General features: G+C 37.6%; 1 protein-coding gene across 1 annotated transcript in view; it reads right to left on the reverse strand.

Moving 5' to 3' along the window:
- The window catches only part of UNC13C (unc-13 homolog C), a 903686-nt gene that overhangs the window by 158150 nt on the left and 723481 nt on the right, over positions 1-22055 (reverse strand). Inside the window, exons 28-29 of the mRNA XM_007935152.2 lie at positions 18037-18117; positions 4094-4241 (exon numbers count right to left, since the gene is read on the reverse strand). Of these exons, the coding sequence (XP_007933343.1) occupies positions 4094-4241; positions 18037-18117 (229 nt within the window). The remainder of the gene's footprint in view (positions 1-4093; positions 4242-18036; positions 18118-22055) is intronic.

Consider the following 22055-nt stretch of genomic DNA (forward strand, 5'->3'; position numbering starts at 1 on the left):
CATCACAAAAAAGCACATAACAAAAATGACAGCAACAAATTCATATTTGCCAATAATTACATATCTGGCAAGGGATTTACAGCTAAGATTTATAGTGGAAGAGTGGATGACCAAACTATGGTACATACACATAATGGAATGCTATGCAGCACTAAAGAATAATGTAGAGTCTACAAAACACTGCATAATATGGATGAACTCAGAGGACATTATGCTGAGTGACATAAGTCAATCACAGAAGTACAAATATAGTATTAGTTTGTTGTTGTGGAGGGTTAAGGAAAGGTTTATATATAGAGGGAAACTTTCTTTGTTGATTGCTGGGTTGCCGGGGTGGGAGAAGAGGGGAAGGAACACTTCAAAAAAAAAAAAAAAAAAAAGCATTGACCCATGTCACTTTAGTTTTGTGTATTTCACTGTACATAAATTATATTTCAATAACATGCATTAAAAAAACTTTTATAAAAGTTAACTAAGTAAAAAAAAAAAAGAGAAAGGCATATATAAAAAAAAAAGTGATCAGAATATATGAACAGACACTTCACCAAAGAAGACATTCAGGTGGCTAACAAATATATGAAGAAATGCCCCTGATCATTAATCATTAAACCCAAATCCACTGCAACTGAGTTGATCCCAACTTATAGTGACTTTACAGGACAGAGTAGAAATGCACTGTAGGTTTTCCAAGGCAGTAAATCTTTACTGAAGGAGACTGCCTCATCTTTCTTTTGCACAGTAGGTGGTGGGTTCAAACTGCTGACTGTTTGGCTAGCAGTCCAATGCTTTAACCACAGCACTGCCAGAGCTCCTCATTAGTCATTAAAGAGATGCAAATCAAAAGTACAATGGAGTATCATCTCACCCCAGCAACAATAGCTTAGTTCAGTAAGACAGTAAACAACAAATACTGGCAATGATGTGGAGAGATTGGATTATTCAATGAAGGTGAGACTAACATGGTAAAATTCTTGTGGAAAACAGTATGATGCTTTCTTAAAACGTTAGAAATAGAAGTACCACATAATCCAGCAATCCCACTACTAGCTATGTATCTTAAAGAAATAAGAGTGGGACATGAATAGTTACATGCACACCCATGTTCACTGCAGCATTATTCACAATAGCAAAGAGATTGAAATAACCGAAGTGTCCATCAATGAATGAATGGATAAACAAACTACGGTACATACACACAACAGAATACCATACAATGTTAAATAAAGAAGAATTAGCAAAATACCTCATAACATGGATGAACCTGGAGCACATTAGGCTGAATGAAATAAGTCAATCCCAAAAGGACAAATACCATATGAGTCCACTATTATAAAAAGGCCAAGGAAAGGTTTATACACAGAAAGAAACATTCTTTGAAGGTTACCAAGGACTGAAGGGAAGAGGAGGGAAAATCACTTACTAGATAATAAGCACATACCAATTTGGGTGAAGGAAAAGGCGACATACAGTATCAGTAAGGCAACAGAAAACACACAGAGGTGTAATAGAGTTACTGCCAACAAACCCAAACCAAACCAAACCCACTGCCATCGAGTTGATTCCGACTCATAGCAACCCCCATTGGGTCTTTAAGGTGGTAAGTATTTACAGAAGTAGATTGCCCCATCTTCCTTCTGCAGAGTGGCTGGTGTGTTTGAACTGCCAACCTTCTGATTAACAGCCAACAAAAGTAAATACTAATGCATACACAATCCTGAAATATCATTAATAATAAATAATAATCTACGATTATACACATAGGCCCACAGACAAGTTAAACAGGGTAGGTAAACAGGACTAAACCCATGATCATATACAGGTATGGCAGAGGATATTTCTACATATGTATGTATGTGCTATATATACATCTGGGGAATCTACTTCCATAGTGATACTGCCTCGGCAACCCAAGGAGGGTCGCTATGAGTTGAGTCCAACTTGACGGCACATAACAACATAAATATATTGATGTAAATAGTAGGGCAATCAGAGGGCAAAGTTATGAAAATCTCTTTGCCATAACCAAACATCTTGAGGTAATAAGTCAATGGACTTGGGGGCTTAGGATCACAGTCTCAGGGGACAACGAACTTAATTGGCATAACATAGTTCACAGAGATGATGTTCTACACACTACAGTGGTGAGTAGTGACAGCTTTCTTGCTCCTGCAACCAGAACTAAATGGTGTCTGGCTAACACTACCTACTGTTCTACTGTGAAAAGGATCACAGTAGAATGTCCTGGATAGAGTGGGAGAAAAAATGTGGAACAAAACTGAAAATTATAAAAAAGACCAGGCTTACTTGTCTGCTAGAGACTGGTAGAACCCTTGAGATGGTGCCCCTTTGTTACCCTTTAAACCTGGAACTGAACTCACCCCCATGGCTCAAAATTCAGCTGAACAATAGGCCTTTAAGGTGAACAATAACATTAGGGAGATATACACTCCTTAGAACCATCAACCATATGAGATCAAAAGAACAGCTTTTGCTTAGGGATCAAGCTTGGATATCGGATAGAAGGACAAATGGAAATGGGAAACACAAGATTGAAGTGGGAAGAGTGCTGTTACATTGTGGGGATTGCAAGCAATGTCACAAAACAATGTGTGTGGATTGCTGAATGGAAAACCAATTTGTTCTGTAAACTTTCACTCAAATCACAATAGATTTTTTAAAAAGATAAAAAAAAAAGTAGTCAACATCTTATATACTCACATCCTCTGAGAATAAAGCTATAATACACAATACTGTTTATTCAGTGTATGATAATTGCTTTGTATTTATAAAGTTCAAAAATCTTGGGAAGCACAGATTGAAGGAGTAATGTTTTGAAAATTTCTGTATCTTCTGATAATCCCACCCATGCTCAATAATTGGCCCTTTTCTAGAATGATACTAAGATGTAATCTAGGTATGCACACCATATTAAAAGGGAGTGTTTGCAGCATTTAATGGGATACTCTCAAAATGCACAAAGTATTAAAGACAAGCTAGCACCTACATAGTACTTACCTGGACATTATCTTTGATGTAGTTAGGAAAACTGAAGCACCATTAAAGAAACAGACAAATCTGGAGCCTTTTCATCACAAGAAAAAGAAATACCTGAATTTTCTGTTTCCTGAGGATGTCTTGTGAATGAAGAGAAGTCCTCTTTTTTATTTTTATTATTTCTATGGAGCTCTGGTAGCATAGTGGCTAAGGCACTTGACTGCTAACCAGAAGGTTGGCGGTTCAAACCCACCAGCCACACTCCTCAGAAGGAAGATAGGGCAATCTACTTCTGTAGTGATATTGCCTCGGAAACCCAAGGAGGGGTCGCTATGAGTTGACTCGATGGCACATAATAACAACAACAACAAAATGGTACAATTTACTATGTTCTAGAGCTTTAGTCTGCATCTGGCTCTTTTTGACTCATACTGACATTTTAAATAATCTCTCAGAAATGCCAGATCTTGAATACATATAATTACTCAAATATCATAAATCACAAAGCAATTTGAAAGAAAGGTTGTTGAGCATAATATCCCAGGAGGTTATGAAGTGGGAACTTTGCCACATAAACCAGACATAAGTTTCAAATAAAATACCAAGCATGCTTCTTGGCCAATTTTATAGTTAAAGTTGGAATTTTTTTTATATGAAGTTAAAAACTAAAACGAGATTTTTCTTTCAGAAACTCCAGAACAGAGTATCTTGTAACTGAAGACAGAGTTTGGGGAATTATCATTTTTTGGAGTTACCAATACTCGCAAACACTGGATCTTTGGTCCTAAACTGAAGGAAATATCACAGTCATGGATATTCAAAGCTAGTTTCTACTTAGAGTGATTTTATGAAAGTTAGAATGACCAAGAATCAATCATTAGTTTTAGTATTAACAATACCTTAATGTTATTGAAGTTATTTATAAAATTATAATTCATGAATGGCAAAAATATTAGTAATTGTCTAATAACCATAATCCTCCATTTTTAACAATGCTTTAATTTACTATAGTAAAATACATTAATACGATTGATAATAATAATTACCTTGAATTTTACTTAACAACTTACTTCATGGTCAGGTTCAATGCGTTACTTACTCTGTGAAGTCTGAGTGTCTATGAATTTCTTTATCAAGGCATCAGTAGTTTGGGTATAAAGACTGAGAGCATATCTCAGAGACTGAAGATCTTGGCTTTTCTCCAAGAAATTCTTTTTCAGGCCATTTCCTCCTGCATGAAAGTATTGCTAAAAAGAAAAAATATGTACATAATCAGAGACATTCAAAAAGAAACTGCTAGAGTAGAGGTTTTATTGCTCCTTTAGTAGCTCAAGTTAGAATAACAAAATATGATCTATATAAAGTAGTTCAAACAAATAGTACCACCATGTACCCAAAGCTAAGTCATCATGTAATTCAGATTCCGTAGATTTCTTATACGGTGTTCTACACCACAGACCCTAGATCCTTAAAGGCTCAAGTCTTTTCTTCCCATTCAGAATTTTAGTTAAGCAAATCACGAAGATCTTAAAGATACAGTGCTCAGAATCCTTATCAGATGACAAGTTTTGATAACAGTCCTCGACTTGGTTATTGACTTATGTCTCCAAAGCATGAGAAAGCCTATCTATATCCAGGGTTGTGAAAATTTCATGAAGTAAGTAGGTCCTAGACACACATTTTCTGTACATTAGTTTGAGAATTTAGGCCAGATGTCTGCTGCTCCATCTTTTCCATCCTCTAATTATACACAGTGGTACAGATAAATAAGCTGCATAGATAATGCAAGCTGGATTCATAAGAGAATGTGGAATGAAGGATATCATAATTGATGTCAGATGGATCTTAGCTGAAAGCAAAGAATCCAGAAAGATGTTCATTTGTGTTTCATTGACTATGAGAAGGCATTCAACGGTGTGGATCATAACAAATTACAGATAACATTGCACAGAATGGGAATTCCATAACACCTACTTGTGCTCATGAGGAACCTGCACAAAAACCAAGAGGCTGTCATTCAAACAGAACAAGGGGATACTGAATGGTTTAAAATCAGGAAATCTTACAACTTCCAGCATTCAGCATTCCATCTGTATGCTGAGCAAATAATCCAAGAAGCTGGAATATGTGAAGAGGAATAAGGCATCAGGACGGAGGAAGACTCATTAACAACCTGCAATATGTAGATGATACAACATTGCTTGCTGAAAGTGAAGAACTTACTGATGGAGATGACAGCCTGCGGTATGGATTACATCTCAACATAAAGGAAACAAAAAGCCTCACGACTGGACCAAGAAGCAACATGTTGATAAATGGAGAAAAAATTGAAGTTTTCAATGATTTCATTTTTCTTGGATCTGCAATAAACATACGTGGACGCAGCAAGAAATCAAACAATGTATTACACTCTGCAAATCTGCTGCAAAAGACCTCTTTAAAGAAAGTTTCCTTACATATATAAACCTTTCCTTGACTTTTTACAATAAACCTTCTTTGTTGGTTACCAGGGGTGGGAGGGAGGGGATGAGAAGGAACACTGCTGTGGTGGTTATGTTTGTGTGTCAACTTGGCTAGGTCTGGTTGAGTGGCTGGGTAGCTGGATGTATTCCCTATGATGAGACTGGTAATCAACTTCATGGTGGAATCTACTATGAGCAGCTGAGTAGCTGCCGTTGGGTATGTGGTCTGCTTCCTGTATATAAGGAGAAGCTTTGAGAAAGGTCTCTAGCATATGGCATGCTTGGATCCTGCATGTAGTCATGTCGTTGCTCAGCAGCCTGGTATGCTCTGCCAACCCTGGGACTTACAATGGACTTATATTAATGGTCTGCTGTGTAGTTTGGTAATATCCGGACTGTGTCTTTTTTACTTGTCAATTGTGGGGCTTCTCAGCCTCAGCAGCCAGCAGCTGTCTGAATGAAGAAAAGCCTCTAGTTTCCATGGGCCGGGAGCAGGAGGCTGGATCCCAAGGTTGAGGGGCTTTCACCCAGACCCTAGAGCATGGCACTTTGAACTTGGACTTAAAGGCTCCAAATTGTAAGAATAAACTCCTGCTTGTTAAGGCCATCCCATTTGTGGTATATTTCTGTCAGAGCAGCACTAGGTAACAAGAACTGCAAAAAAAAAAAAAAAAAGTAATACTGAGCAAGGGAGATTTAACTCCAGATGTCAGTCAACACAGAAGAGTGGCTATCTTACAACTTCCAGCAAATTTCTTAATATCCTCATTAAATACTGTGATAGACTGAGTGCAATAATGGACACAATTATCTAGCCCTTCTGCACATTCTGCAATGACTTTGTAGTTCCTCCCAAAAAGAAAATGACTTTATGTATCTATGCTTTGAAACTGGGCTGGCCTTGATGTTTGTGTAGAATAATATTTCGTAGAAGTAATAGCATGCCAGTTCCAAGCCTAGACCTCAAGAGACTTTGTGTCTTCTACTGTTTCTCTTGAAACTCTGCTACAGCCATGAGAACAAGCCTGGGTTAGCATGTTTAATGAGACAGCAGACAGAGCAGAACAGCGTTGTCCCAGCTGAGGCCATGGCAGACCAGTCAGCCCCCAATCAACCTGCCAGCTGATCAAAGATGTATGAGCAACTAGACTCATGAGAAATAATAAAAGGTTGTTGTTTTAAGGCCTACTTTTTTTTATTGTGGTAAATATATAAGCAACAAATTGTCTACTATATTAATATTCTTCATATGTACAATTCAGTGGCACTAGTTATGTTTATCATGTTGTTCAAACATTACCACGATCCATTTCCAAATTTTCCCATCACTTCTAACCAAAGCTCAGTGTCCTCTAAGAAGTGAGTTCCTTTTTTCTGCTCCCTCCTGCCTATCCCTGGTAACCACTAATAAACTTGCCTATCCTAGATGTTTTATATTAGTGGAATTATATAACACTTGTTCTTTTGTGATAGATTTATTCACTCAGTGTGTTTGCAAAGTTCATTCATGTTTAAGGTATATGTTTTAGGGCAATTTATTTCTGTTCTAGTTATCTATTGCTAAGTAACAAACCATATCAAAGCTCAGTGGCTTAAAATATTCATTACATAGCTATTTATTATTATCTCCTAAGGTGCTATGCATTGACTAGTCTCAGCTGAACAACTGTCCCTCAAGGGTCCTTCATATAATTACTGTCAGTTGCCAGCTAGGCTGCAATCATCTCAAGGTTTGCCTAGACGAGGGGATCCAACATGGTGCACTCAGATGGCTGGCACTTGATGCTGGCGGTAGGCTGGAAGCTCAGTTGGATTACTGACCAGAGCACCTGCATATATCTCTCCATGTTGTGTGGGCTTCTCACAACATGGTGGCTGGGTTCCAAGAGGCAGGAACATGAAGCTGCCAGGCCAGTTAAGGGGTGTGCCAGCACTGGCGTAACATCACTTCCTTCATATTCTATTGGTCAAAGCAGTCCCAGGGTCCTCGCAGGTTCAAAAGAGTAAAGAAACAGATGCTACCTCTTAAAGAGGGGGTGGGAAAACCTTTTTAAAGTGATGATGAGCAAGGATGTCACTTTGAAGATCAAGGTGAGCCTAACCCAAGGCATGGTATTTTCAACTGGCTCATATACATGTAAAAGTTAGGCAATAAATAAGGAAGACTGATGAAGAATTAATGCCTTTGAATTGTGGTGTTGACAAAGAATACTGAGAATACCATGGACTGCCAGAAGAACTAACAAATCTGTCCTGGAAGAAGTGCAGCCAGAATGTTCCTTAGAAGTGAGAATGGCCAGATTTTGTCTCGACTACTTTGGGCATGTGTTCAGAAGGCACCAGTCGTTGGAGAAGGATATCATGCTTGATAAAGTGGAGGCTCAGTGGAAAAAGGGGCAGACCCTCAACAAAATAGATTTACCCAGTGGCTGCAAGGATGAGCTCAAGCACCACAATTGTTATGAAGATGGAGCAGGATAGGATAGTGTTTTTTTCTGTTGTACACAGGGTCTCTATGTGTCAGAATTGACTTGATGGCACCTAACAACAACAGATATAGTGCAGATATAGAAGATGTAGAGTGATGATTGGAAATCTAACACCCCTGACTTTTGCATATGATACATAATACAACATTGTGATTTTTCATTTTTTGTTACTGTCATCCAACAAACTCAAAATATTCCTCTATTTAGAGATAAGATAACCACTCTTGGACAATAAGTATGGTCATTGAGGAATGTTAGAAGGGCAAATTTTCTAGAGATAACATGCTAGAACTAAGGATATTTTTCTGCAGTTCTTTAGAGATGATAATATATTTATAATATACTGTTAAGGTTAGATCAAGGGTTCTGTTTCTCTTCCTGTACCAGTAATGACAGAGCAAAGTTAAACTCACTGGTATTTGTGGCTCATCATGATCTGTGATTTTCACAGAATGAAATATTTTCAAGAAGCTCAACAAACGATTTTGAGAAACTCTCCTAAATGGATATCATCATCCCTTTATCCCACACTTTAAGAATTTCTAAGGAGCTCTGGTAGCATAGTGCCTGAATCACTTGACTGCTAACCAGAAGGCTGGCGGTTCAAATCCACCAGCCACTCCTCGGAAGGAAGATGGGGCAATCCACGTCCATAGTGATACTGCCTCCGAAACCCAAGGAGGGGTCGCTATGAGTCGGGTCTGACTCGACGGCACATAACAACAACAACAAATGTAGAGGAGACTCAGGGCACAGGCAACACAAAGTAGGCAATGGGATTATAACCTGAATAAAACTTGTTACAATTGCAGACACCCTCCCAAAGAAGAAAAATCTATGGTCATTTAAAATTCCATGTATTGAGTCTATCTGAGTACTATGTGAAAATACAAGTTGTTGCAAAAGATAGGTATGGTTATGAAGAGTAGGCACAGAAAAATGGTAGAAGTCTTTCCTTTTCATTCTTTAAGAGATGATAAAAATAGTATTTAAAATTGTTCTACAACTGGATTTTCTTGTTGAAATATTTTTGCATGAAGAAAGTATTTATGGGGACTATTCATATAGAGTTATCTCAGGTGTTCTGGTGGATGTAAAAAAATATGATAGTTCCTTGTTAAGAAACACAATATCATGCTATTTAATGCCAGGAATAAAAAGCTAAATAGTTATATTGAAAGGGTACGTTTAACTTGTTAAAAATACCTAGAAGATTGGCAGTATGTTCTCTGGAGGCCAGTTTACATAATAATTCAAGGAGCCATAGAAGAAATAACTCACCCTTTGAGCGAAGAGTATCCCTGGGGGTACAAACAGTTAACACACAGGCTGCTAACTGAGAAATTGGACGTTTGAGTCTACCCAGGCGTCCTTCAGAAAAAAGGGCAGGTGATTCACTACTGAAAAATCAGCCACTGAAAACCCTATGGAGCACAGCTCTACTCTGAAAGCCACATGGTTTCCGAGAGTTGAAATAGACTCCATTGCAAGTGGTTTATGAGTGAAGACCAGTGGAGTAACTGAACCAAGAACAGGAGGGTATCTCTAGATGGGAAGACATTCTCACTCTCAATTTTCTCAGACAAACCCCAATGTTCTCAAACATAAGCATATAAATTCCAGAAGAATATAATAAAAAAGAAAGTTTAAAATGGTGTTTTGCCATCTTTAAAGGCTATTGAGGGTTGTCAGGAAAAACTGTGAAAGATTCTGAATGCTATTCTTTTAGTATCTGCTATATATATGTGCTGGTCCTTTTTTTTTATTTTGATGTGAAGAATTATCATTTTTCTTTGAGGTTATTTATAATTTTCTTCCCAAGACCAGAACAGTCCATTCTATCTTGTAGTTGTCTTGACTTCCCTACCATCTAGAAGTTCTGTAATTATACAGTTCTTTCCCTCTTTTTGGTTTGTAGTTGTCCTCATTTGTCAATTGATGTCTCTAGGTCCCTCTTTACAATCTTGTAGGCTTATTTGCTTTGGATACTTCCATAATTGGTTGGTTTCTGGGTTATGTTGTCATGTGTTTTAATGGTTGTTTGTTGTTGTTAGTTCTCTATCCAAAGGACTCTAGCATCTTTTGTAAGGTTGGTTTGGTTTTAACAAATTCCCTTAATTTCTGCTTATCTGGAAATGTCCTAATCTCACCATCATATCTGAGGAACAATTTTGTTGTGTATTTAATTCTTGGTTGGAAAATTTTATCTTTCAGGGTTTTACATATACCACCCCATTGTCTTCTCACCTGCATGATTTCTGTCAAGAAATCCAAGCTTAGTCTTATTGGTTGCCCCTTGCAGGTAACTTTTTGTTTTTCCTGTGCTCCTATCAGGATTCTTTCTTTGTCTTTGGTTTGGTGAGTTTGATGATGAAACGTCTTGATGATTTTATTTTGAGGTCTATCCTGTTTGGGGGTTCATTGGACTTCTTCAATGGAGGTCTCATCTTTCATCATACCACGGAAATTCTCTTCCAACAAATCTTGGACAATTTTCTCAGTGTTATTTGTCTCTTTCTGTTCTGGAACTCAGATCACATGTAGGTTACTCCTTTTGATGGTATCCCTCATGAACCTTAAGCTTTCTTCATTTTATTTTGATCTTTTTTCTGACTGATCCCTTTCCAAAGAAGTATTCAGGTATTTGTCTTCGATCTCACTAATTCTGTCTTCTACTGATACAATTATACTCCTTTGCCCATTCAGTGTGTTATTTATTGCTGAAAATTTAGTATCAATCTTCTGGATTTCTGTGCGTAGATTTTGTATCATTTCTAATTTTTCATTTATTTTTGCCATTTTGTTCTTGTATTGTCTTTTGAAATTGTTCTAGGGTTTTCTCTGTGTTTCTCTCAATTTTGTCAGTGTTTTCCTTGATCTGTCTCTCAATCTGCTGAAGGTACCTAAATATAATTCTTCTGAATTCCTTATCAGGGAGTTCCAATGTTGCTTCTTCCTCAGGAATATGTTTTGGGTCTGTATCCTGGTCCCTTGTTTCTCCTGCTTTATCTTGCTTCTTTGTGTGGACTGTGATGCTCTGTTGTCTCTGACACATTGTGATGTTTTTGTGCTTATGTTTAATTGGTGATTGTGTGTTACAGTGACTTGACCACAATTTTCATTTTCTTTTTTTGGGGAGAGGTGTTATCTATGTAAGCAGGGTACTGTGCTTCTCTATTTGCTAGTTGGCAGCAGTTGCACATTTACCACCTGTCTCCTTTTCTGTTGCCAGTCTCCCATTTGTCCTTACTGTCTTTGGCAAATGGAGTCTATTCTTAGGTCCCTGGAATCCAAATGAGGATGCTGTCACTTTAAAATCCAATATGACCATGGCTTGTAAACTTTCAAAATGGCTTCACCCTTGGTCACCTTAAATATCCAAAATGGCTACCACTTGTAAACATTCAAAATGGCTGCTCCCTTGGTCACTTTAAATATCCAAAATGGCCTCCACTTGTAAACTTTCAAAATGGCTGCTCCCTTGGTCACTTTAAATATCCAAAATGGCCATCGCTTATAAGCAATCAAAATGGTTGCACCTTCCAGACAACTCAAAGTCTACAGCTCAGGTTGTCTCCCTCCTTGGTGTTTCCCTTCCTAGTCATAGGCCACCAGCGCAGTCATCCCTGCAGCCCTTGGTGACCAGGGCTGATCTTTATGTCAATTCTCAGGTCCAGCACCACTTGGAAATATTTAGTCTGTTGGTCTCATCAGAGTAGCTAACAGTCTACAGCTCCGGCTATCTCCGTACTCAGTGTTTTCATTCAGGTTTTTCCACTAGTTGGTGCCTAAATCCACTTCTGTATAGTTCCTTTCAAAGCTCCAGGGCTCCAGGATTTCTTCTGTACCTCTGTCAATTGGTTTCTCTTTTCTTTGTTGATGAGGATCTGTGCAGCTCCCTCCTTATTGCTTTTTATCTGTGCCCCTCAAATGTCTTTATTATCCTGTAATTCTTGCAATGTCGTCTTTTAAGTTAATATGTTATCATGATTTAATATTTAACATTCTTCTCTCATGTCTTGATCTAGACAAATTCCTTTAGAGAAGAATAGCACTGCTTTCTGAGGGGGAATTTCAGGGAGCACTAAAAGATCTGAGGGGGTTTGTTTCCTTATTGTGAGAAGTTCTCTGCATAGGAGACCAGGAAGCTAAGGTCACATCTTAAGGATTTAAACTTTCACCTGGGGCAAAGACTCAGTTATCTTCTTTGAGAGAGCATGAAGAGTTTATTAGGAAAGTAAGAAAAGAAAAAAGCCAAACAACACTGGTTGCAGTAGAGAAGGTCAGTGGGATCTTGGATTTAACAGTGGACAGAGAATTCTCTAAAATGAACAATCCCTTAGAAGGCATGATAGTTAGTAATTATGAAAACTTTCTACATGACAGGTACTATTTTAATTGCTTTACATGTGATAACTCATTTAATATTCTTACCATAATCCTTTGTTATTATTTGCATACAAGAGGAGAGTAACTTGCATATTATTTCTCTCTTAATCACTCACTATGCTGATACTCTACTTGCCAGTGCTATACTTTCCCACCTAGTTTCAAATATATTATTCATATACATGTTTACATCCATCCTTGGACATTTATAAAGACTGCCACTCTAACCAAAAAAAAACAAACTCACTGCTGTCGAATTGGATCTGACTCATAATGACCCCTCCTTAGGTTTCCGAAGTGGTACCACTACAGAAGTAGATTGCCCAACCCTCCTTCCAAGGAGTGGCTGTGGGTTTGAACCACCAGCCTTCTGGTTCCATTCTAGATACATGAATATGTTGGCTTTACTAATGGAAGGATGGGTGGTGAGGTGCCCTATTATTACACCTGAATTGGAGTTGGAAAGAGCTATGTATGAAGCATAATTTTCTTTATTTTGAAAACTAATTAAAGAGTTTCCGCCCCCCCTCCCATTTCTTGTATTTATGAAATTGCAGAAAATAAAATACTTCAGATCTGGTTGAACTTGTGAGGAAAAACAAGTGCTAAGTAAAAAAAAACAGGATACATATTGTCTACCTGCTTAGCAAGCCATTCCAATTATAATTCCAATAAAAACTTTCCAAGTTCTTCTAACTTCTCATATTTGTTATATAATGAGAATGTTCACAACATATCTTTAATGTCTGATGGAAAAATGCTAATGTTTCTTCACATATTTGTAGGAGAAATTTCTTTTTTTATTTCATCCATTATTTTGGTAGCAATTTTCCTTCACCACTTTTTTCCCTTCTAATACCTGTGTATCATATTTTTGGCAAATCCATGCAGACTTTTATCAACTTATACATAAAATCATAACTTGCTCTTAACCATTAAGGTTTACTTTGTTTTAGAAACTGCTTGATAGGTATTTTAAAACTTATTTTCTACCCTAACCAAAGTCTTCTTTTATGAACAGGATATGATTATGCCATTCCCTTCTTAAACTACTTTAATGCTACTCTTTTACTGAAAAATCTCAAAGTTCAGATACTTTACCTTGGTGTTTAAGCCTTGACAGTGGCTCCAATTCAGTGTTGTAAAGCTCAGCCAATCATGGTCTGTCCCACTACACTAGATTATTTGAAGTTTTCAGGCTTACTTATACCTTCTCTCACTTGGATCATGTTTCCCCTTCTTCATTCTCTAAACCCCAAAATTTCCCTCTTCATGAAGCTCTCTCCCATCCATGCAGGGAGAGTTACTGCCCTCTCTGCACTCAGCACTTTTTCTGCAATTCTTTTATTGCATCGATTGCAGATGTTTTGTTCATAAGGTAAAGGCAAGATCTCCTGTTCATCTTTAGCAATCTTGTCACATCCTGCTTTCTACATACACTGTTCTCAAATGATAATCTTTGAATTGCAATGCTCTAAATTAGGTGAATTATTTTGTTCTTATCATAAGCAGCTGAATTTTCAATAATGCAAAAATAAATGTACAATAATACAAAAGTTCTAAGAAGCAGCCACCAAAATTGCATCATGGATAAGGGTAGTGGGATGGGGTGGGGCCTAAGTCAGTGTAAGACCTTAGAAGAATAAAATGTGATTCCTTACCATCATCGGATATTTGTCTGAAATCCTAAGTGTAAGAAATTGTCTTATGTAGGAATACATAAGAGAGTACAAGTGTATTCCAAAGCTATATTTGAATACATATTCCTATTTAGCCTGTTGTCTCCTTTATATTGGGAAATGCAGATTCTATAAGGCTCTATCCATATGTTCAGTATTTTTAGAGAAACCTCTGTAGCTACAGTATGATGTAACACTACTCAAGGACAGTGTCATGATCAGGTCCAAATCACTAATGTTTCATGGGGAATTTTGAAGGGTAAGAAAAAAAAAAAAAAAAATCCACCCAGTTGTTTTCTGAGTATTTCAAAGTTTATCATGAAATCACCTAATATTTGTTCAAGATTTAAAAGTTTCCTTAGGTCTTTTGAACTATGCTCACATCAAAGAGTAGATGCTGCTAAAAAATAGTTTTCCTGTTTCTCTTTGAAAAAAACCATCATTACAGAGAATGCTCATAACCTGACCTAAGATATGGGCCTACATCTCAAAAGCCCAACTATATGCTTGCAAATGCGTGTTTCTCTGTTGACCTTTAGTTTGCACATATGATTAGGTTGTTTGCTACCTGTCTCATAGCTGTCATCACAAACTCAAACCAAAACTCACTGCCATCAAGTCGATTCTGACTTATAGTGACCCCCTTTGGGTTTCTGAGGTGGTGAATCTTTCCGGAAGTAGATTGTACAGACTTCCTTCCACAGAGTGGGTGGTCTGTTTGAACTGCCAGGCTTCTAGTGAGCAGTCAAATGCCTTAGGCACTATGTCACCAGAGCACCTAGCTGTCATCATACTACTATTATCTTCAAATACTATTGACTGGGTTGCTTTGGCATGTAAATGCAGTCTCAAAGCCCTATCACCTTATCTGCAGCAGAGCATCATAAGTTCTATTACGTGTGCCAATTCTACCCGCTTGACTTGTAATTTAAACTACATGTGGCTGATATAACAGAAAAGTCCCTCTTACAATGAAACTTTTAGCATTTATCTCCTGATCCTTTGTACATCTCTGCTGTTACAACACACATTTAAGAGAGTTAATATTTCCATCAATACTTGTATAAAAAAACCAAACTCACTGCCATCAAGCTGATTCTGACTCATAGCGACCACGAAGAAAAGTTGAAAAATTTAAATTACTTTAAATAATTAGGAAATAATCTAAATAATCGAGGTATGATACTTTGATCTAGAAAGAAGTCATCTCTCTGGAGAAATATTATCCATGTTTGCCTGTTACATTTTACTTACACTTTATAAACATTTAGTAAACTAACAAGACAAAGTAGAAAGGACAGTGACTAAATTTAGAGTTTGGAGTTTTCTCTCAGTTCTGCCTTTTACTAGCAGTTTTACGGCCTCAGATAGCAACTTAAACCTCCTAAACCTCAATATTCTAATCTATAAAATGGGAATTATTATTTTTGACCTATCTAATCCCCAAGATGGTTATAAGGATCAGGTGAGATGATGTATATACATGAGAGAGATTTGAAAAATGCCAAGCACTGAAAGTCTATATTCTACAAATTAGAGTATTCACTTTCATTTCTCACTTTCTCATTTTCAGCTTATTTGACCGAACTGAACTATACAGGAATTATAGATCGTCTCTTCGGCAGCCTGTGGGAGTTAGTTTGAGTAGCAACGGCTGCATTGGCCTAAAAATATCTTTCTCACGAACTCTGCTTGCCTTCTAGTGTTCCTTTCACAGTGCTTTAGGGTGATATTCAATCTCTGCCTCTTTGAGCTGTAATGCAATTCTTTGTAGTCAACATCAGAATTAATGGTTGGTAGAACTGTGAATGGGAGAAAATCTGGGAAGCAGAAAAGACAGAGTTTCAACTTTGGCAAACTGCAGCTGGAAAACTGAAAGCAGTTACCAGCTGAGTGCTTGGCAGAGTAAAGCACAGGGCCAGGAGAGTCTCACAGCAGGCAGTTCATGGAGGGCCCCAGAGACGGAGCTGCTGTAACAAAAGTTAGAGAACAGGACTGGAGATCTGACAAAAGCTATAGGGTTCAAGAGCCCTGGATTGACTCTAGTCCTGGAGGAATGAGCCAAAGATTCAGACACAGAAGAATGACACATGGCCACTTACTGAATCTTGGACACCAGCCAGCAGTTTTACCCAAAAGTACAAGGCAAGAAAGTGTCTGGTAGATGAGACTGAATTAAAAGTTCACAGAAGACCGGAACAGTAAGAGGAGATATTTAAGTTGATAACATGTGTATCTGAAAGATTTGCTTGGGGTTCAAGATTAGCTCCAAATTTGGGAAGAACTCAGCCTGTGAGTGCTGATCATGTGGTCCCATCGAGAAGAATCAGAGAAGTGTTGCAGGTAGGAGCCAGGTCTGTCAATACTTTGAGTGTTGTTCCCTAATTCTACAAAACATATTTTCCTTCTGCCCCTAAAATCAATGCACAAACCTAATAAAATCTATGAAGGGCTGAATTCAGATTCTAAAAATCTGATTTTTTTCTTTACCCCCTCATGCCACAAGCAAAATTTCTTATTTTCTCTACCAGTACTTCCCTTTTCATACCCATTAGTGCTACTATAACTCCAAAAGTTAGTAACTTCATATTCATTTTTTGAAAATAATTTTTAAAAGAAGTGTTTTTTTTAATATATTTCATTTTCAGATTCTAATCTTCCCCCTCAAATTATCATGCCAAGTTTCCGTATTTCCAGACAAAACTCTAGCTGTACTTTTACAAATGCCATTTTTGTAATCTTACTGCTAAATTTGCACTCTCCAGTTACTCCCAGATATCACAAAGCTCTTACTGCTCAATTATCAACAGTGAAGCACCAAAAGGCAGCCTCTTATTAGATCTTGAAAATGCAAAACAAAAGCCACAAGGTAACAGTTTTGTGATGGTGTCTAATTGTTATACAGGAAGGACTCAGTTTAAATAAATATAGCATTATATTGTCTGTTTCTATCCAATATAACTATTCCATACTCAGCAAGTGGCTCATGGTAGCTAACAGTTCTTTACTTCATTGTTCATGTATCCTAGATAACAGATGCTTTCCCCAGTGAAGAGTGATGCATTTGACATAGCTTCAACTTAGAGAAGAACTTTTTTAAACTCTAAAATAAACTTTCATACACATACACACACACATAACCCATTCTACATACTCCTTTGGTCAACCTCTAGCTTTGAAAAATTGATGCACACACTAGAATTCAATAATTTAAAAAATTACAATTACTAATAGGAGAAGATTGGTATTTTTAGGGTACCATTTCAACAGGCATAGATAACGTAAAAAGAAATTCTGTTAACTAGAAATCTTTTGAAGCATTCTGATTAACTGCATTTTGGGAGTGTTTAAAAAAAAAAAAAACGTGTTTCAGCATAGGTTTCACACACCTTTTACAGAGAGAGGTAAAGGGAGTATGTATAAGGACAGTGTCATATGGATCTAATGAGGAGATATCAAAAGGGGGGGGGGGAAGCAAACCTACTGCCATTTAGTCAATTCTGACTCATAGCAACCCTACAGAACAGAATAGAACTGCCTTATAGCATTTCCAAGGCTATAAATCTTTAAGAAGCAGACTGCCTCATCTTTCTTTCATGGAGTGGCTGGTGACTTTGAACGACTGACCTTTTGGTCAGTAGCCAAATGTCTTCGCTACTGCACTACCAGAGCTCCTTAATGAGATACTAAGAGATAAATATAAGTTGGGTCTGACTCATAGCAACCCCTCCTTGGGTTTCTGAGTGGTATCTCTATGGAAATAGATTGCCCAATCTTCCTTCCAAGGAGCGGCTGGTGGGTTTGAACTGCCAGCCTTCTGGTTAGCAGTCAGATGCTTTAGGCACTATGCCACCAGAGCTCCCCAAGAGATAAATCTAACATACTTCAGCCATGAATCTATATAACTAGTTTACATTTAATGTATTCATGGGCTATGCAGATCTATAGCCAGGCATGGGAGGTAGCTATCTCTGAGGTATATGAAAGATGTTCCAGATCCTGTCCAGGGCAGTATAACCTTACCTTGATGGTAGCCAGGACCACCTCCATTATAGCGCACTGTCTTGGTGTGAGACCTTTGGCATCATCTCGAATCATATGCTCCTGGAAAACAGGTTAACAATTGCTTATAAAATAATTAGTTTATTTATTTAACAACTACTTTCAAGTAAGATTTTTGTAATTCCCACAAGCAAACATTTCCTATTTGAAATATTTTCTTCATACCACCTTGGAAACCCAAGGAGGAGTCACTATGAGTCAGAACCGACAAGATAGCAGTAAGTTTGGGTTTTTTTTTTTTTTGGTTTATGCCAATTTCAATTAATTATTTTGTCATATATTTCATAAGTATCCATTTTGTCAGAAGAAGAAATACTAAATGTCTATTTAAGGAGCAGTGCTTTGATACATACATGGCTTTATTTTCACTTGCAAATGTATGTTTGGAAACAAGACAGAAACCTGGGAAATGTATGTCAAAGTTTTTTTTCACATGAATTCCTTGCTTTATGTTCTGTCACACTGACAAAGGTCAACCATGGAAGGAATTTAAAGAGCTAGTTTTAGCTTTCCCAGCTACTACTGATGATATGGGAGCTCTGGTAGCATAGTGGCTAAGCCTGCTAACCAGAGGGCTGGCAGTTCAAACCCACCAGCCACTCCTCGGAAGGAAGGTTGGGCAATCCTACTTCCGTAGTGATACTGCCTCGGAAACCCAAGGAGGGGTCGCTATGAGTCGGGTTTGACTCGACGGCACATAACAACAACAACAACAACTGATAATATGATTATCTCAAATTTATTCTTTCTTGGGTCCTGTTAATAATTTATTACTAAGAAGCACCCAAAAGAGTTGATTGTATTTGATTCTGGTGATTTCTCAGTATTTCAGAGACATATTTTTCCTGCATTTTAGAGCTGACAGCAATATTTTACAACAGATTTGACTCTTTGTTCAATGTGGACTGTCTCAACCTGATCCTTCAATGCTTATTTAGGGAAGTAATGGTAGAAAGTTGCAGAACATAAGAAAGGAAATAGAAATGTATCTAACAGAAATTTTTAAAAAAATTCCTGACCACCCCACTCCAAGTTGATACAATCTTACTAGTACTATTATTGTAATCCTATTGAACTACATCCAATAAGTATTTATTGAATGCTTATTATAATGCTGACAGTTTTCTAGGTGATTGGGGTATATTGTTGAATAAAATAAATATTTGTGTCCTCCTGGAGCTTAAATTCTAGCTTATCCTTTCTGAGAATTTAGAGCTCTGGTGGCACAGTGGGTAAGGCATTTGACTGCTAACCAGAAGGCCAGTGGGGCAAATCCACCAGCTGCTCTGCAGAAGGAAGATGAGGCTATCTACTCCCATAAAGATTTTCAGCCTTGGAAACCCAATGGGATTGCTGAGTGGGAATCAACTTGACAGCAGTGGGTTTGGTTGTGTGAGAATTAGAGAAAAAGCCCCTAGTGGGGGGACATAGCTCTGAGAATATGTGGCTTGATCAAGAGATCAGTGCCTTTGGTCAGTAATAAAAGTTTCTTTTTTTTTTTTCTATGAGAGCACAGCTCCAGGTCAGCACACGTGCCTTTGTACTTGGAGCATGTGCTCTTTTTTATCCCTCCCTTGCTCCCTTAGCCGGGGAATTTTATGCAATGCACAAACTGCAATCACATCCAGTGTTTGTCCTCTATTCTAGCCCTTTGCTTATTCTATCATTTAGTGAATGCCATGGCTCTGGAAAGACAATTTCTATGTATAATGTCTCACTCACCACAACAGCCTTTTGGTGCCTACCATAGCAATTGGATCCTGCAATAAATACATTTACTTTTGGGAATGGAATTGTACTTGCTTCAGCATATGTCATAGGGTTCAATATCCTTAAATGGAACCACAAACATGTGAATACTGTTGAAAATAAAGTATACCCATCATATACCATCTGCATTTTACTGTCTCACTCTGATGTAGGGATTTTAACTCAAATATGTGAGTCCTCTTAATAGCTTAATAGGAAAATTAAATGTCCATTTGGTATTCAAAGAGTGATAGGAAAAGTTTGCTGAATAATAAGGGGAAATTCTTTAGAAGAAATAAATGCAAATTTTTATGTATTAACTAACTCTCTCTGGCTTCATCAATCTTGACTGGTTTTGCATGTGATCACATTTTTTTTTTTTTTTTTTAAATATGCTGGTGCTACAAAAAAAACAATTCTTGCTAGAACTAATTTACTGGGATCTAATAAGTGCCTCTTCAAATATGGGAGCCTCTGAAAGAGGTTGGTAATGAATTTTTGCCTGAGTGAAAGCTTGCTTTCAAGTGTATTTTTATTAATTTGTTTCAATATTGTATCACCAGTTCATGAAGATTTATTCATTTTTTTTTTCTATTTTTTAATGTCAAATAGACTATTAAGTAGTAATAAACTGGGAATAGATATTATTCATATTAAGGAGTTATTTTATTCACTATTCATTTATCCAAGATTTTTCCCATTAATTCCTTGACTTTCCCCAAACCCACAAGAAAATCTCTTTGAACATTTTATTTTTAACCAAATTCCTTTATGGACTTTCTCAGACACTAATATATATTGGTAAACAGCTATAAACCCTTCTATTTGGTGGTGTTGTTATGTGCTGTGGAGTCAGACCTGACTCATAGCGACCCCTCCCCTTGGGTTTCCGAGGCAGTATCACTACCAAAGTAGATTGCCCAACATTCTTTCCAAGGAGTGGCTGGTTGGTTAGCACCACCAGCCTTCTGGTTAGCAGTCAAGTGCCTTAGGCACCATGCTACCAGAACTATCAAAAAATCAAAGCAGTTTTTATCACCTTGCATTCATATCTTATGAAGTTCATGCTCTAAGAGTATAATGTACTATAGGATATGTCAAACTGTTGAATACTTGTTTAATGTTGTGGCAGTGAAGGTTCTGTGTCAACTTGGCTGGGCCTGATTTTGAGTAGCTGGGCAGCTGGATGTAGTTATTCACCATGATGAGACTGGTAATCACCTCCATGGTGGAATCTACTGGAGCAGCTGTGTAGCTGCCTTAAGGGTGTGTTCTGCTTCTAGTATATAAGGAGCAGCTTTGAGAAAGGTCTTGAGCATTTTTGGCTGCTAGGACCTGCATTTAACTGAGTCTTCATTCAGCAGCCTGTCATGTTGCTTGCTAATCTTGGGACTGTTTCTGGACTTAAACTAGTGGCCTCTGTGTAGCTTGATAATCTTGGGACTGTGCCATTTTACTTGTCAACCTTGGGTTTGGTCAGCCTCAGCATCCAGTGGCTGCCTGAGTTAAGAGGAACTTCCAGCTTCAGTGAGTCAGGAGCAAGAGGCAGAGCTAAAGCCTCTAGTCAAGGGGCCTTCACCCAGCCTGTAGGGCAGGTACTTTGAACTCAGACTTCTAGCTTCCTAATGCATAAGAGAATAAATCCCTGTTTGTTAAAGCATCCATTTGTGGAGCTTTTCTGTTACAGCAGCAATAGAGAACCAAAACAACAATCAAATGTACAAAAACAATTATTTCCCTTTCTTGTTCTATTTTCCTTGATCCCATATTCTGTTAAGTAAGGCTGTTATCTATTAATATTTCCCTAATATTTCTGAATTTATACATCAGCATAATCATTTTACATGTACTTGTATACAACTCAAATCTGCCTTCAAACTAATATGTGAAGGTTTTAAAGACTCAAAGTTTAAAGTAAATAAAAATCAAGAGATAGTCTAGTAAAATAAAAACACAAAGCTCTGTAAAATCTGGAGTTCTTTATGTCAAATGGATTTTTTATGTTTTGCTTAGTATAGAGATCTCATGCTCTGTAATTCAAATAATAATAGCTAAATGGACTACTAATTAAAACAAGGGCCAATAATAGAAAACTATGTACAAAACTAGGAGCTCTGGTAGCATAGTGGCTAAAGCACTTCACTGCTAACCAGAAGGCTGGCGGTTCAAACCCACCAGCCACTCCTCGGAAGGAAGGTTGGGCAATCCTACTTCCGTAGTGATACTGCTTT

This window comes from Orycteropus afer, unplaced genomic scaffold (assembly GCF_000298275.1).
Source record: "Orycteropus afer afer isolate SDZICR_OR568_19922 unplaced genomic scaffold, OryAfe1.0 scaffold00026, whole genome shotgun sequence".
In the NCBI taxonomy this organism is placed as follows: domain Eukaryota; kingdom Metazoa; phylum Chordata; class Mammalia; order Tubulidentata; family Orycteropodidae; genus Orycteropus; species Orycteropus afer.